A 17,603-nucleotide genomic window follows, 5' to 3' on the forward strand; every position below is an offset into this window, starting at 1 on the left:
CTCCTATCCTGGAGGCTCACACAGGCAAGCAGGGCTTCAGAGAGACCAGGCATGGGGGGCGCAGCAGGAAGACCCAGCCCAGGGTTGGGGTGTGGTGAGCACTGGGGGAGGGCAGGGAGCAGGACCGTGGGACAGTAACTGCCCCCAGAGGCATAGTGAGCACTAAGGAGGGCCGACCCACCCTCCCCTGCGGGTAAGGATCGTGGCTTTTCCTCCTCCACATACACACCTGGCTGGACAGTTTTCACTTTTTGTTAATATTTAGATATTAAATAATAGTTATGCGCATTATATGACCTGTATTTAGGGGTGTATGTGTGTGTGTTAGTCATGGAATCTTGCTCTGTTACCCAGGCTGGAATGCGGTGGCACCATAATGGCTCAGTGTATCCTCAAACTTCTGAGCTCAAGCAATCCTCTTCAAACTCCTGAGCCCAAGGGAGGCTGAGATGGGAGGATCACTTGAGGCCAGGAGTTCGAGACCAGCTTGGGCAAGATGACAAGATCCTGTCTCCACAAAAAGAATTTTTTTTAATTAGTTGGGCATGGTGGTGTATGTGCCTGAAGTCCCAAGCTATGTTTGCTTATTTGAATATCGTTTGATTAAAAAGGTATTAACAGAATGCCTAACATCACATACCACACTCAAAACTAGATTTAAGATTTGCCATCTTTCACCGCTTCTCCACTCTGCAGGCCATTGTGTACGGCCAGTCTGCTCACTGCCCAGCTCCAGGGGCCGTGCCTGGGGGATGTGATGTGCACGTGACTGTCTGGAATTGAGTAACATGGTGGCCTGTTCCACTAGTAAAGTGTATATGAAAGAATGAAAGAATTTTTCCATTCCTGAATATTCCTTTTCCTCAAGTTTGGTGTGTGGTTATTGAACGATTGGGCAAGGATAGGCTTATTTTTTATTCTTGTATTTTATAAGGAATATCTAAAATTGTGAGTGATACATGACCTTTCTGATCCCCAAATATGTAGAACTGTTTCTTTTGTTGGGTTTATTGAATTGGTTATACTAGGAGGAACTGGTAGATTTTGAAAAGAACACCCCTCACCTTTCCTTTTCTTAGCAATCTTTTTCTTTGGTTTCTGACTGCCTTTCTCTTAATCAGAAAACGCCTGCTTTGGTGTTTGGAGATGTCCTTTGATTTTTCATCATGAGCTGAGGCTTCCTCACTTGCCTTCTGTCACCCGATCTTAGAATCTTCTAAGAAACCATGTTGCTTTTACTGTATAGAGAATTCCCAGCTCTGAAAGGAAAGTCTTTCAGCACACTTATTACGATGTTATAACATTTTTAGTGTTGATGGAAATGAACCTGGAGGGCTAAACAAGAGTCTCCCATCACCGGCTCACCGAGACTCGACTCAGTCCCTTCACAACTGTCAGTGCAGTCATTTCTCCACGGGTCTTGCAGGCACCACTTGCATCCAGATTGTGGGTGTTTATTTAAGAGAGATTTCCGTCCTCACTCCAAACCTAGTGACGTAGGCTCTCTTGGAGTGAGGCCTGAGGATGAGCATTTGAACAGCTCACCACGTGATTTTTGCACGCACTGAGGTCCAGAAACCATTGCCTTACTGAACTGTTCAGGATGCCACAGCCTTTCTCCCATAGGGCTTCCTGTGGTCCTAATCACCAGCGTCCCCAATGCCAAATGCTTTACTTTGTTAGAAAGTGTCTAACACCATTGAATTTCTGTCTAAGAACATGATGAGCAAAGCTCTCTTGAGCTTGTGGACTTAACACTTCAGTTTGCTTTTATTTTTCTCCGGTTCCTCGATTATGCCTACAGATGAGGTTGTTCAGTTAAAATGTTTATGTGCTTTTTAAGCACTGTAACAATCTCTAGAGATAACAAATAGAATAAGAATGAAAATCCTTATAATATCTCACTTTAAAAGATGTAATAATTTTTTCTGATGATGTTTTCCAAGATAAATGGCTTTGGAAAAAAAATTAAGTTAGATTTATATCTCACCTTAGTACCGAGATAAATACCAGAAAAAGATTTAAATATCAGCAGTGCTACCTAATAGTACCAGAAGAAATAACAGGATTTTTTTATATCCTCGTGTGGAGAAATTTGTCTAAATGACACAAAATCCAAACCCATGAAAGAAAAGGTTAATAAATTCACCTACACAAAAAAATGTAAAACTTTCCACAGGGCAGTCCACTGTAAGGAACATCTAAAGATAAAAATCAAATAGAGAAGATATATAGGCAGCTCATATCACAAAGGACTGATTTCCCGGTAGGAAAGAACTTTTACAAATCAGTAAGGAAAAAAAAAGACCAAGAAAATGGACAAAAGATACTAAACATGTGTCATAGGAAGGGAATAAATGGCTTTCACTATGAAATCATCAACTTAATATCAGAAAAGCGTGCATCAAAACCACACCGAGTTCATTTCACCCAGTGGATTGGCAGAGATCAAAAAGGTGGACCCCATGCTGCATGGACGAGGCTCCATTGTTGGGGGAATGGAGCAGGGCAGCCCCTCAGAGGCCTCCGGCGGCATCTTCCTGCCTGCTCGTACTGCACTTGCTGTCTGCCCCAGCAGTTCCAGGTCTCACAATGTGTGTTACGGCAGCAGCACTCAGGCACGTGTCTAACCACTGGTCACGCAACTGTTTGATTTCTTGCATTGTTGCCGTGGTAGACGGAATTTGGAAACAACACGGAGACCTATTGGCGGAGAGACGTTAACTTACGTCCATCCATACAGTTCACATCCATATAGTGAAATATTACCCAGCTTTTAACACAGGCGAGGACTTTAGTTCTGATCAGGAAGGACAACTAGGATTTGTTCAGTAGAAAATACTAATACAGAGCACTCTTTGTTGTATGCAAGAATATGTGTAAAAAATGAGAGAAAAATACTTATGTACATTTGTGCACTCGCTTGTACGTGCACGTAAAATGTCTCTGAAGTGATAGCAAGAAGCTGGTAATTGGAACTAGTGACAGTGGAAGGTGGGGTGGGAAGAATTTTTACTTCCTTTTTTAACTTTGAAATTTTGAATCCTGTAAACGTATTTTAAAAATACCAATGCAAGTAAAAATATACTGAGATATTTTTAAATTCATAGGTCAGCAGATTTACAGTACTTAGTTTTTGTCACACCATTCAGTTGCTGAACAATTCTTGTTTGATTTTGGCAAGCTGCATTATCTTTTTATCTTCACTTCTGTGTCCCCATCACTGAAAACACTCAATAGCTTTCTTCACCCCTTGAAGATAGATCTACAGGTGGTTAACAGTGCCCTCCACAGGTGGCCCTTGTGGCAATGTAAGAGATGTTAGTAAGCGAAACAAGCAAACATTTCTGGGCTGTGAAGGTGATGTTCTCACAGGAGAAAGACAGACGATGACTGTAAAAATCACTTGCACCCCCTGTCAGAAGGCCATGCGTGTACGGGAGGCAGCAGAGCAGAAGAATAGGCAGGGAGGCAAGCTGCAGTTTAAAGGGGTCCAGGGAGGGCCCGCTAAAAGAGTGGCATTTATTTGAGTAGAGACATGAAGGAGCCATAGGGATATCTGGGGAAGTGGCTCTCCAGGCAGAAGCGCCAGTGCAGAGGCCCCAAGGAGGGTGCTGGCCTGGAAGGGTGAGTTGGTGAGTTGGTGAGCCACAGCTGGGGAATGGGGGTGCTGTTGGGTGGCTGGGGGCTGGCTGCGGTGTTGGGGTTATTTGTGTAGAATCTGGAGGATCTTGACGGCTGACTTCACAGGTTACCCAGTGACTTAACGGCTTAGAACTTTGATTTTACAAGCTAAGATCATTTATCTGGGTTTTGAACTCTGACCTTCTTTCTTTTGGGGATTTTTAAAGTCAGTTTCCTGAATATGTGTTAAAAAGATTTTCTAGTTAAAGCTTAACGGAGAATAGCAGGTTCCATAGAAGAAGAGTAACTCACTTATTTGAAAACACTGTAACAAAGGAAGCTTAATAGTAATAGCCATCGAAATGAATGTGAGGAGAGAGATCTGTCAGACCAGTTGAGTGAGGTTGCCAAATGGTATATATAACTTGGTTTATGGTTGTCTGTGTATCTCTGTGAAAAATAATAAATTATGCTTAACTTAATAAAAGATCTTTTCTGTGTACATATAAAATAGAACAATTTTAGAGAGAGCTCTCAAACAGGGAAACAAAATTTACAGTACCTCTATATAGATAATTTCCTGACTAGTGAATTTTCCTCCACATTTTCTAAGAGTTAAAAAAGCAATCAACATGATACAGAGGAGCTTCGTGAGGAATTTTGTTGAGTGCCTGCTCTGGGGACAGCCTTGGCCACACACGCTCCAGGAAAACCAAAAAGTCGAATGGCTGCTTGCCCCGAAAGAGCCGTGGGTCCAGTTGGGCACAGAGTAAACGTGCACAGAGCGAGGGGTGTCTGCTCAGCAGCTTTGAGGAGAGTAGCAGCATGGCGAAGACTGTGTGCTTCACATACATTCCTTCACGCATTTTTACTGAGCACCTCCTAGATGAAGACATTGCTGAAAAATAGTCTTAAGTTTCTTCTTTGAGGTCATAAAAATGCCATTCATTGTGGAAGTGCTGAGGAAAGATAGCTGGTCAAGAATCCGGGAGATGGAGTGGATGGACTGGGGGCTTTGGTCTCAGTTTCTGCCACCAGCCGGTTTTCCTGTTCAGAGCTGGGAGTTGGAGGCAAGTCGCCACTATGTTTCAGGTTTCTGGCAGTCGGGTTCATTTGCCTCACAATACTTTCCCGTTGTTTTTTGCAGCAAACCAAAGAGAGAGTGAAGCTATTGATACAGCTGGCAGATGGCTTTTGTGAGAAAGGGCATGCCCATGCGGCAGAGATAAAAAAATGTGTCACTGCGGTGGATAAGCGGTACAGAGACTTCTCTCTGCGGATGGAGAAGTACAGGACCTCTTTGGAAAAAGCCCTGGGGATTTCTTCAGATTCCAACAAATCGGTAAATGGCCTTGTGCAACCTGAACAAATCATGGTCTTCTTCCTAACGCCCGCTTTGCTGATTTCATTAACTGAGTTCATTGGCTCTCTTATTCCACAGAGTAAAAGTCTCCAGCTAGATATCATTCCAGCCAGTATCCCTGGCTCAGAGGTGAAACTTCGAGATGCTGCTCATGAACTTAATGAAGAGAAACGGAAATCTGCCCGCAGGAAAGAGTAAGCCAGTCTTTCAGAATCTACCAGGATTCATTGAAAGAGTGAAGAGAATGTCGTTTGGACAGACGTGCTTCTCTATGTGCTTTGAAGTCACATGGCACCCAGGCTTGTTGCTCTGAGTGGACTTAGTTGTGTCGGCACAGACTTCACTGGGTTCACTCTTCTCTTATCACCTGGTTCAGAAACAGCACCTAGTTTTTAATCCCTGTGCCTGTGTTTCATGTGGAGTTGACAAATTGTCATTAATAGATACTGATACTAAGGAGAGGAAATTAATAGGTTTTATCACCCCTAAAACAAATTTAGGTGTTTAAAAGTTGCCAGTTAGTAAACCCTATGTAAATAAATAAGAGTGCTCTAACCCAGTGGTTCTTCATTGGCAGTTTCGTCCCCCAGGGACACTTGGCAATGTGAGGGGACACTTTGGTTGTCACAGTGGGGAGGGGCAGGGAGTGCTGTTGGCCTCTAGTGGGAAGCTGCTGAGCACTCTCCAGTGCAGAGGACAGCCCCACAGCAGAGTTACCTGGCCCTGGATGCCCACAGTGCCAGGTGGAGAAACCCTGATATATCAGTACCTCAATAAAATGTTTGCAGAAATCTTGTTTTCCCCTTTGAATTAGCAGCTGGATACTGTTGTTCTATTTGTGATTTACCTCTCCAAAATGATCACTCTAAGACTAATACTTTTAGACCCTCTCTGTTATTTCATAAATCCATAAAAGTAGATAGTGAAGTAAATTGCACCCTAACTGGACTCCTCACTGTCTTCCTCTCTTTAAGGTTCATAATGGCTGAGCTCATTCAAACTGAAAAGGCTTATGTAAGAGACCTCCGGGAATGTATGGATGTAAGTAAGTTTTTTTTTTTTTTGCTTGTTTATTTAGATTGAGCATAAGCTTGCTATTTTATTCTTACCTGTTGGTAGTCCTTAGAATAATCACAATTTTTTTCTGTCATTTTTTAAAATTTAAAGTATGCTTAAGCAGCCGGTTTCATGTTTCTGCACTTCTGTAGTGTTCTAGGTTTGTTTTTCACTCATTACAGAGATGATACAGCATTAATCCTCTCATTCTGTTTATCACGTGATGGCCTGGCTGACATTCTCTTTGTATAGAATTTTACAGCAGCTTCAGAGAAATGTGCCTACTAGTTATGACTGGCAACTAATACTCGGTGGTATCAGGAATATTGGTTGTACTTGTGGAGTAGGTTAATTCCAAAATTTGAAGCTGGGAATAATTTTAGAGTTGAAAAGTATAGGAACTCTTTTCAAGTATTAACAGCAACTGAGGGCCTTTTTTAGAAGGGTTTTTTGTGTTTTGTAAAAGGGTACAGTCCTCAGTTATACTTTCATTTGCACATTAATTCTGTGTGTTTACAGATGTCAGAAACAGCTGTTTCTTGAAAATGTGGTGTTTATTTTTGTCTAACCCCTGTTTCCCTCTCGGCCAGACCTACCTGTGGGAAATGACCAGTGGCGTGGAAGAGATTCCACCTGGCATTGTAAACAAAGAACTCATCATCTTCGGAAACATGCAGGAAATCTATGAATTTCATAATAAGTGAGTGGCTTTTTCTTTGGGAGCAGTTACTTTTGAAATCCACATGCTGTGCTGAAGTTTTGTCACAAGGAATGAAACGTTCCCGTTGAATTAGGCAGATGTCAGTGATTTTGTTACCACTCAAATGAAGCCTATCAGGCTTTCTCCAAAAAGACTGACATTCTAGAAACTCTTTTAATACAGACTCAACTTTATGTTTGTACTTATCTGTTACAGAAATAAGATCAGGAAAACTATGAAAATATTTTTATAGGAAGCTTAATTTCTCTGAAGCTGAGCCATCAGGTGCCCTGTGAGTTACTTCTGAGGGTTGAGAGACAGTGGAGCCCCCTTGGGACTGCTGGCCTATGATGTTTGGTCTCTTATAGTAAGATAGGAGGAACTGAAGAAGCAACAGAAGTGTATTCTGACCAAAATAAAATGCACTTTCCATTGGCCACAGGAGGTACATGATTCTCTTTTAATATTTTTAAAGCAGCAGCGGCAGAATCTCCTTTAGGTGGCCTGTGGTGAGATGACGCAGGGGTCATCAAGAGCGCAGTCCCCTCACTTCCCAGCAGAAGGCAGGAAAGACCAAATGGGTTTTCAGCCAAATATTTACATCTCTAAAGTATATCCTCGGTGAACACACTAGCACTTTCCCAGAAATACATTTGTTAGAAAGTGTTTGAAGGCTAAACTGGCTAGCCGTTTGAAAGTCACAGTAACTTACCCTAGTTAAGAGCTACATGTTTTGTTAATTCTTTGGGGGCACAGATTTCTCAATTTCTGGCATATCTCACTAGTAAAATGTTTTAAAACACCTTCATAATATGATACCATTTTTATTCTTTGCAGCATATTCCTAAAGGAGCTGGAAAAATATGAACAGTTGCCAGAGGATGTTGGACATTGTTTTGTTACTTGGGTAATGAAACCTCAACCATTTGTTCTCTCCCAGCTGTTAGGTGACATTGAGGGAAGTTAGGAGGGATGATCTTCATTTCCTTTAAGTCACCATCTTCTGCTCATATTCATGCTTGCAGAGAAATAGACTTTACCTCAAAGAATTGCATCCTTCAACTACTTGTTTTTGTGGAGTGAGTTTTTTTTATTGGCCCTGGCGATGGTTTGAAATAGAATATTTAGTATGCCAGGCCTCCACTTGACCCTGGGGATTTGCTGATAGGTGAGTTCCCAGTGCTTCTGGGGGATCGTCCAGTCTAGAGGGGAAGCAGACAGGTGAACGTGTAGTCATGCTGTCCAAAGCCCGAAGCCAGGTCTGCACGTGCCGCTGTGGAAAGAGAGGACAGGTGCTCAGCCCGACGTTCTGGGCTTGGGGAGGCTGCTGTAGCTGCATGCTGTCAGAACGATGTGGTTCTCACTTCAGTAGCTTTCTTTTTAAAATAGGGTCTCTTCAACTTGAGGCTTAAATTTCCATTATCCATACAGCTTCTTTTCTATATGAAAGTTTATCATGCGTTGATTTGCTATGGTTTAAATGAGATCTTTTTATTTTTATTTTTTTTTTTTTTGGCTTATAGGCTGACAAGTTTCAGATGTATGTCACATATTGCAAAAATAAACCTGATTCTACTCAGCTGATATTGGAACATGCAGGGTCCTATTTTGACGTAAGTAATAGATTCCTAAAGAGACCGTAATTTTCCAAGTTGTGTACATAAAATGCAGCGTTACTCATAACTTTCACCTAATTGATAGTACAATATTTTCATTTTTATCTCTTGTTTATATTGGGCTATTCTTCTATTGTCTTCTGTTTTTTAAAGATCCTACATAAATACTGGAAGCCTTATATCTGTAAGAAACTTAGATTGTAATATATACATGTATGTTTGTGTGTGTGTGTTATTATTTATACTCAATCATTTATAATGTCATTACTATTTATATTCAATACATTTTTTCACATGTAATATTGTACACAGAAGGCATAAACTATTAGGCTTCTTTTCCCCCTCAGTAAAACAAAAACAAATGTGGTGAATCTTTTTATTTTTCCTATTTTAATTTCATGATGTTATGAATTTTCAAAATCAACCTACCAGTAAAGTTTTACAAATAGTGCCGTAACGACTAGGATAATTAGAAGGTTAACTAATTGTGTTCTCATTGGAGTAAACGTCGATACAGGCCATCTGTGTTTTGAAAGCTATTCAGCGGATTATTCAGCACAAAAGACATGGAGCTTTAGAACGTGATACACAGAGTGCTTTCTGGGTTTCCAGAACTTGGTCAAATATGTGCCAGTACATTTTGATTGAAGGATAAGGTGCTGTGGAATAGTGTGCATAGTTTGGTGCATAAGGTTGTGAGGATGTTGGACTTGTTTTCTGTCTTTACACTTGTATATGTACAGATGGGATCATCAGCTCTTATCTGGAAGTCTGGGGACGTAGAATAAACTTTTCAGTTTCTGTCTTTGAGGTGAAGCCCTACCTGTAGATGACCCTATTTTAATTGTCATTCTCTTGACCATTACATTACACATTACACATCACTGCCTTTTTAAATAGGAAGGCTTCTCCCAGGCCAAAGGGGCCTTTTCTTTTTAATATTTCACATGATTCTAGGTCTTTGCCATCAGACAAAATTCAGCACCTGTATATGGAGTTAGAAGTATTTTAGTATTAAGTATTTCACTTAAACAGTGAGAGCATATAGCACATTTAATGTTTGGAATCAAAGCCATTTTAGAAACCCTTATGCCCCAGCAAAAGAAACTATCATCAGAGTGAACAGACAGCCTACAGAATGGGAGAAAATTTTTGCAGTCTAGCCATCTGACAAAGGGCTAATATCCAGAATCTACAATTAACTTAAACAAATTTACAAGAAAAAAAAAAAAGTGGGCAAAGGATACGAAGAGACACTTCTCAAAAGAAGACATTTATGCAGCCAACAAACATATGAAAAACTCATCATCAATGGTCATTAGAGAAATGCAAATCAACCACAATGAGATACCATCTCCCACACCAGTTAGAATGGCCATCATTAAAAAGTCAGGAAACAACAGATGCTGGCAAGGCTTTGGAGAAATAGGAACACTTTTACACTGTTGGTGGGAATGTAAATTAGTTCAACTATTGTGGAAGACAGTGTGGCTATTCCTCAAGGATCTAGAACCAGAAATGCCACTTGATCCAGCAGTCCCATTACTGGATATATACCCAAAGGATTACAAATCATTTTATTATAAAGACACATGCTCATGCATGTTTATTGCAGCACTGTTCACAATAGACTTGGAACAAAGACTCGGAACAACCCCAGATGCCCATCAGTGATAGACTGGATAAAGAAAATGTGGCCATATACACCATGGAATACTATACAGCCATAAAAAAAGGATGGGTTCAGGCCAGGCACGGTGGCTCATACCTGTAATCCCAGCACTTTGGGAGGCCAAGATGGGTGGATCACGAGGTCAGATCCAGACCATCCTGGGTATTATAGTGAAACCCTATCTCTACTAAAAATACAAAAAAATTAGCCAGGCCGTGGTGGCAAGCACCTGTAGTTCCAGCTGCTGGGGAGGCTGAGGCAGGAGAATGGCGTGAACCTGGGAGGCGGAGCTTGCAGTGAGCGGAGATTGCACCACTGCACTCCAGCCTGGGCGACAGAACAAGACTCCATCTCAAAAAAAAAAAAAAAACAAAGGATGGGTTCATGTCCTTTGCAGGGACATGGATGAAGCTGGAAACCATAATTCTCAGCAAACTAACTCAAGAACAGAAAACCAAACACTGGGTGTTCTCACTTATAAGTGGGAGTTGAATAATGAGAGCACATGGACACAGGGAGGGGAACATCACACACTGGGGCCTGTCGGGGGGTGGGGGTCTAGGAGAGGGATAGCATTAGGAGAAATACCTAATGTACATGACAGGGTTGATGGGTGCAGCAAACCACCATGGCATGTGTGTACCTATGTAAGAAACCTGCACGTTCTGCACATGCACCCCAGAACTTGAAAAGAAACCCTTATGCCCTGAAACATGTCTTCAGGAATAAGGGAGATCATGCCTGAGAGACTTCACAAGTTACATGCTTTCAGTATTCATAGTATGTTGGTTTATTTTTTTAGAGGCTTTCTGCTCCAGCTTCCTCTGTTCTCCAGACTATCTGATAACCTTTGATGATGCTTCTTACCAGTAACAAGCGTTATTGAACATCTATATGGTGCTCATTTAACTCTAAGGTCTGCCCTAGGTGCTAGCGTAAAGTGGTGATTAGCACAGACACAGCCTGTCTTCACAGCAAGGAATACAACCAGCCAGCAGGTCGTTACCTGTAAAGGACATAATTACAAAATGCAAAGTGCAAATCATGGCATTAAATGTGCACTGAACAGTAATGTAGATCCTCCTGCTCCAAAGTACCCCTTGCTCTCCAGAAGTAACATTTTAGAAGCAAAGAAGTCTGTGTTAATAATTTAAAAACCTCTTAGGAGAAGGAAACTCTATTATTTCAGCATGATTAAAAAGTTGTCAGGTACAGTATTTGGAAAGGTAATGTGTCGTATAGCCATGATTTAATAGTGTAGCCCCATGATTAAGGCTTGTTTCTTGTTTGGTTTTGTTTTAATACAGGAGATACAGCAGCGACATGGATTAGCCAATTCCATTTCTTCCTACCTTATTAAACCGGTTCAGCGAATAACAAAGTATCAACTCCTTTTAAAAGTATGTATAATGGGTCTTCAGCCTGTGAAATTTTATGAATTTTGTATTATTATTTTGACATTTACATAATTACTCTGAATTTTTTGAAACACCTAGTCAATTAATTTTACTTTTTAATTCATTAGTATTTATTGCCCTGCCTAATTTCTCATTGCAAGAGTTAAATGAGAGTATGTGTCATGATTATGGATCTGAACTGCACTGACTGACCCTAAAAAATGAGAAATCATCAGTTCTTGATATTTTAGTACCCTTAGTTCCCAGCTGTGGCTTGCTGACTGTGGGCCAGGTGTGGTGCACTTTGGTATGCTTTGTGTATGTTGACCTCCCAGCAATGCTAGTCTGCGGTCGTGGAAACCAGCCTCGGACTGTAAGGAGCGTGCCCAGAATCATCACTCACACCTGTTAACAGGCTCAACTCCGAACACAGAGCTGTCTGATGCCCAGGGCTTCCACTGAAGCCATGGAGAACCCACGCCCAGGAAGCTTCCTCTGTCTTGTTGCTTGTCCCTGATGTCACAGCCCTCACGGCACACCTTGTTCATACAGATCACAAGTATTGGAGACAGGGTGACCTCTGCTTTTTATTAGTTGTGAATGACTATAATTAAAATCACATTTAGGAAAACAATAGCGATTAGTCTCAACAATAGATAAACAAAACTTAGAATTCGTGCTAAGAGTTGTCACAAAATGTATTATGTATCATCAGTACATATTTTCTTGGCTACATAAAAATTGACAGCTTTTGTCTGGTAATGTTCAGCTTACCATTTTCTCAACTGGTGAATGTTACTAAGCATTAAAATGTAGAAACCATGCATTCATCCCAGTAATGGTATTCTATGAACCCTGCCTTGTTCCGGATACTATCCTAGGCTCGACAACAGGAAGTTATTATGTAATTTGTCTAGATATGAAAGAAATTTAGAAAATGGAGTTACGAATACCTGAAACTCTTGTTTACCCTTTTTGTTAGTAAGAAAAATCTAGAGACAGTAGTAAGTGGCTACATTGTTTTGTGAAAGTGATACTATTTTTTTTTTTTTTTTTTTTTTTTGAGACGGAGTCTCGCTCTGTAGCCCAGGCTGGAGTGCAGTGGCCGGATCTCAGCTCACTGCAAGCTCCGCCTCCCGGGTTCACACCATTCTCCTGCCTCAGCCTCCCGAGTAGCTGGGACTACAGGCACCCGCCACCTCGCCCGGCTAGTTTTTTGTATTTCTTAGTAGAGACGGGGTTTCACCGTGTTAGCCAGGATGGTCTTGATCTCCTGACCTCGTGATCCACCCGTCTCGGCCTCCCAAAGTGCTGGGATTACAGGCTTGAGCCACCGCATCCGGCCAAAGTGATACTATTATGGGATTTTTCTATTGGAAAAGCGCTCCTGTATTTTCATATCAAAATTCCATTAAGTGATTTTGTGACCATCCCTGCAGAAATATATAGTTGCTATAAATGCAAAATAAGTCAGGAGGCTAATTTGTTCGTATTCAGATTTGTCCTTTGCTTTCTAATTCTGCAGAGGCAGTTTACCTTTTAGTGTCCTCAATATGTAAGGATTTTGTTTTTAGCATGTAGTTCTACTAAACTGGTGCTTAAATTTGTGAACCTCACCTTACTCTGCCAGAGGTTCTTCAGGAGAACAGTAATAAGCTCCCTTAAGCTCCCCAACAAGGAAGATTTTCTGCCAGTTATCAGTTATTAGGCTCAGCACACTGCATTTGTGAGCAGCGTTTGCCATGCTGCTTAGGATCACAGGTAAACACCATCTGGTGATGAGGGAAGGTGCCCATCAGGCAGCTGAGTTGCTCTCAAGCAGCCTCTGGGAGACCAGTGCTGACTGCAGTGTCATACCTCTCTTTTGTCAACTTCCAAGACACAAAACACTGCTGTTGCTATTACTGACTGGTAGTAATTATTAATACACCAGTAAGAAAGTATCTTGGAGCCACCAGAAGGTGAACTTATTGTTCCTGCTGTCTTTCATTTAATAACGGATGTTTCTCTAAATAGCTCTGAAATGTAATCACACACATAGGGCTCCCCAGAGAGAGGTAATTCAACCATTAGAGCTTTTCTAAACATCCTACGCGAAAAGGAAATGCATTTGCCTGTAAGTACTCATGCGGCGTTACTGTTTCTGCTACGTGACTTGGCTGGTCCGGTTTAGATGGGGTGTTGCATTCATGGCTCCAGGGTTTAAAGTCACGCTGGGATTGTGTGGTAAACGCACAGTTGGACCTGGCATGGCCATCAGCTGTAACCAGTAGCTGATCATGTGTTACACAATAATTAAATAGCTCTATCTTTTTTTTTTTTTTTTTTTGGAGACAGAGTCTTGCTCTGTCCACCAGGCTGGAGTGCAGTGGCACAATCTTGGCTCACTGCTGCCTCCACCTCCCAGGTTCATGTGATTCTCCTCCCTCAGTCTCCCAGCTAGTTGGAATTACAGGCGTATGCCACCATGCCCAGCTAATTTTTTTTTTTTTTTTTTTTTTAAGTAGAGATGAGGTTTTACCATGTTGGCCAGGCTGGTCTCAAACTCCTGATCTCAAGTGATTCACCCACCTCAGTCTCCCAAAGTGCTGGGATTACAGGCATGAGCCACCACACCCGGCCTCTGTTTATCATTTTTGAGGCTTGATTGTTAACAGGTATACTAATTTCATCTTAAACTACGAATACATCTGGCTTACTCTGATTAGAACAGGACAAACCCTGCCATCCACTGAATAGAGAGGTAGTCGTTCATTTCTATGAGAACATATGCCCAGTTGACCACACTCTGTTTTTATCTTGAAAACCATGGGCTTTCATAGACTGTTTCTGCCAAGGTCTCATTGACGGAGCATTCTGCAGTCTTTACCTAGTTTCTGGTGTCGATCTTTGCAGGAGCTGCTGACGTGCTGTGAGGAAGGAAAGGGAGAGATTAAAGATGGCCTGGAGGTGATGCTCAGCGTGCCAAAGCGAGCCAATGATGCCATGCACCTCAGCATGCTGGAAGGTAATGGACCCTCCATACCCCAGTATGCATTTATGCAGTTTCTAATGACTCTGTTTGTAAATGGATTTCCTGAACCCTAAAAATCCCAGCTTTATGTCTCTATGTCAGTGGTTAAGAACATGTCTTAAAGAATCGGTGTCATTGCTTTTCTTAAGGACCACATAAAATGCTTCTACACTCGTTGAAAGGCTTTTCTTGTCCCTTCACTGGAAAACAGCCTCTCCACACTCTGGACTCCAGTAGCATTTTGTGTCGCTTGCTGCAGGCCACCTGCTCTCCCTGTTAGGTGGATGGGTAGGTGGGTGTATGGATGGATCAAACCCCAGGACTGTAAAATCCTTAAAAGAATGTGTTGCTTCCCCATCTATGTATCTGTCGCATCACTTGCTAGAGCCTGGAACATAGTAGGCACCAGATATTTCCTTGTATCATTGAATTTGGTGTGTAACATGGTAAAGAGAAAATTAGATAAATGTGTTTCAAAATTATAGCAATTATAATTTTCATAAATGCCTCTGTTTAAGAAAGCTCTTCCTGTGGTGCAAAGCTTGGTTCTTGCCAGGCTACATAGGGTAAGTTATAATCCTGCCCCAAATGCTTTTGCTAGCCTGTGTCTTTATGGGTAACACTGAACATAGGTGCTGCTGTGGGTAATAAGATGCAAAACTCAGAGGCCAAGCAAAACAGATTTTTCTTTCTCTGATATAAAATGCTGATCTGGTATGGCAACCCTTCATGATGTCATCAAGGACTCAGGCTGTGTTCCAGCTAGTTTCTCTCCATTCTAGTTGTTTTTCTGGCTGGCTAGGTCCAGGGTGTTTCAAGACCATGCCAACATTCCATCTAGCAGGAAGTGGGGAAGAAGGTCAGGGAGGGAACTCCGGATGGGCAGACACTAGCAGTGGTACCCGCTGCTGTGCTCACTTGCCCAGAGCGTAGGTACCCGGCTGCTTTTAACTGTGCGTGGGGCCGGGAATGGAGTGCTTATTTTGAGCAGCCCTAGTGGGAGCTTCTACTATGAGAGGAAAAGGAGAGAGTGGAAGTCAGGAGGTAACGGGCAGCCTTTGCCCCGGGGCTGGCTTTACTAAGCCCTGGTGGCTTCATAACCAGGTGATAAAGCAGACCACTTCCATGAAGAGAGGAGCAGTAATGAAGTCCAGAGCCTGACTGATTCATGTGCAGAACGCCACGTTCAGAGGAGGGAGGGTGCAGCAAGCATGGGCAGCCGGGGACTTCTCCAAGAAGCAAGACCAGAACAGGTCCTTGGAGAAAGGCTGGACCTGAGCAGAATGTCTGGGAAGGATGCTGTGGGCTGACAAAGCAGAGAGAATCAAGACCGAGGCTGGAAAGTAGGTAGGGGCTTAGAGGAGAGGCGGAACTGTTCCAGAGGAGGTTTACGTGGTGGGATGCTGCAGAGGAGGGCTGAAGAGAGGTAGAGGGTGGAACCAAATCTCAACTGTTGCGAAGGCCCACCGGAGGGACAGAACTCGAAGAATAAAGCCTTGAGGAATCGCAGAATGTTTCTGAACAAAGGAAAATGTATGTAAAGTGGTGCGTTAGGGAGACTTATCCTCGGTAGGATGGATCAGTGCCATGGCTTCAGAATCAGATGGGAAACTCTCATCTGGGGTTGGTTGGTGGGCATTTTTAAAATGTTGAAAATAGTAATAATGCTTTCTTATGCATCATTTATTTTTCTTTTAAATTGATTTGCCTCCCTTTTTTCATGTTGTAGGGTTTGATGAAAACATTGAGTCTCAGGGAGAACTCATCCTACAGGAATCCTTCCAAGTGTGGGACCCAAAAACCTTAATTCGAAAGGGCCGAGAACGGCATCTCTTCCTTTTTGAAATGTCCTTAGTATTTAGTAAAGAAGTGAAAGATTCCAGTGGGAGAAGCAAGTACCTTTACAAAAGCAAATTGTTTGTAAGTATAGGCGTTCAGAATTGTAAGTCTAAAGGTAACACAATTGCGGTCTTTTTGCAGGTGGAGAAGAATTGCTCATCGTCTTCGGTTTAACCTCCCAATCTGTCCTGAAATGTGCAAGTCTGAATTGTGGTGGGGTTTTCATCTTCAGTGAATTATTTGCCACCCCCAAGTCCACTAGAGGGTGCTCTGGAGTTTATACACTTAGGAAACTTGCTCTTAAATCCCATATCTCATAACTGTAGGATAAGAAAACATTTCATAAGTGAAATCATTTATCTCCGGTGTGCTTAACTAGCTTTATAAATAAAATAATCATATCTATGACTAAGTTCTTATTATAATTAACTTTTCAACCATAAACTTTGGAGTATATGGAAACAGCCTTACTGGGTGGCTCACTGTAGACTTGCCATGCTGAGGTTTGATGTTTTTTTTTCCATTAAAAATAAATTTATGAAATATAAATGCATAAGTAAATTTATGGTTGTTTTATAACAGTGACATGTCATTATTAGAGAAAATATACGTAAGCCAAAGTACAGTTTGAAAGATCCACAGCCCCAGCTATGTGGAGACAGCTGCCCCTGAGTGCTTGGCAAATGCGGTGATGCATTTTAATTCATACTTAACATATCATTGTACTTCTTGGCAAGAGCCACATACCTGCTGCCATGTTGTGACCACTAGCTAGCCTTGACAGCCTCTTTGTGAAACTACGTTTCTGCTCGCTCTCAGAAAAGCCCAAGAGCAGCGTCATCTCTGGATCCCGTGTGCTTCCATCTAACTTAGTGGGTCGTTTCTCAGAGGCTTATTCATGCAGAGTCGCTGGGCAGGGCCGGGCAGAGGGGACAATGGGGTGGCGCTAAGGAGGAATCATCATCCAGAAAAGAATAGAAAATGCCAAGAAGGTGGGTTTCTTTATGGCAGATCTCTTATAAATACTGGTAGATGTTTGCAATTTGGACAACTTACACATACTTTTTGTGATGTCCATATATAATGAAACTTCTCAAGTAATAAAACGTCTCCAAGTATGGAAATCTTCTGAATAATAATCTGGAAATCACAAGTCCCAACTGATGGTTTTCATACCATTTTGTTTGGCTTCCGTCCTGTTTGAGGTCGTCGTTTGGATTACAGCTTGCTGACATCATTTTAGGTCACCTTCTGACTGAAAAGAAAACAATGCAACGTTGCTGGCTAGTGATTTCATTAGCTGGCTTGCATCTGCCTTTAGAG

The 17,603-nt window shown here is 42.0% G+C and overlaps 1 protein-coding gene across 5 annotated transcripts in view; it reads left to right on the top strand.

The window, feature by feature from the left end:
• The window catches only part of TRIO (trio Rho guanine nucleotide exchange factor), a 366,542-nt gene that overhangs the window by 240,752 nt on the left and 108,187 nt on the right, over window positions 1-17,603 (top strand). For all 5 annotated transcript variants that reach the window (XM_015139750.3, XM_015139749.3, XM_078004622.1 and 2 more), the window contains exons 22-30: window positions 4,772-4,966; window positions 5,066-5,181; window positions 5,962-6,028; window positions 6,634-6,743; window positions 7,581-7,650; window positions 8,267-8,356; window positions 11,339-11,431; window positions 14,324-14,435; window positions 16,171-16,361. In XM_015139750.3, the coding sequence (XP_014995236.3) occupies window positions 4,772-4,966; window positions 5,066-5,181; window positions 5,962-6,028; window positions 6,634-6,743; window positions 7,581-7,650; window positions 8,267-8,356; window positions 11,339-11,431; window positions 14,324-14,435; window positions 16,171-16,361 (1,044 nt within the window). The remainder of the gene's footprint in view (window positions 1-4,771; window positions 4,967-5,065; window positions 5,182-5,961; window positions 6,029-6,633; window positions 6,744-7,580; window positions 7,651-8,266; window positions 8,357-11,338; window positions 11,432-14,323; window positions 14,436-16,170; window positions 16,362-17,603) is intronic.

This window comes from Macaca mulatta, chromosome 6 (genome assembly GCF_049350105.2).
Source record: "Macaca mulatta isolate MMU2019108-1 chromosome 6, T2T-MMU8v2.0, whole genome shotgun sequence".
Taxonomy (NCBI): domain Eukaryota; kingdom Metazoa; phylum Chordata; class Mammalia; order Primates; family Cercopithecidae; genus Macaca; species Macaca mulatta.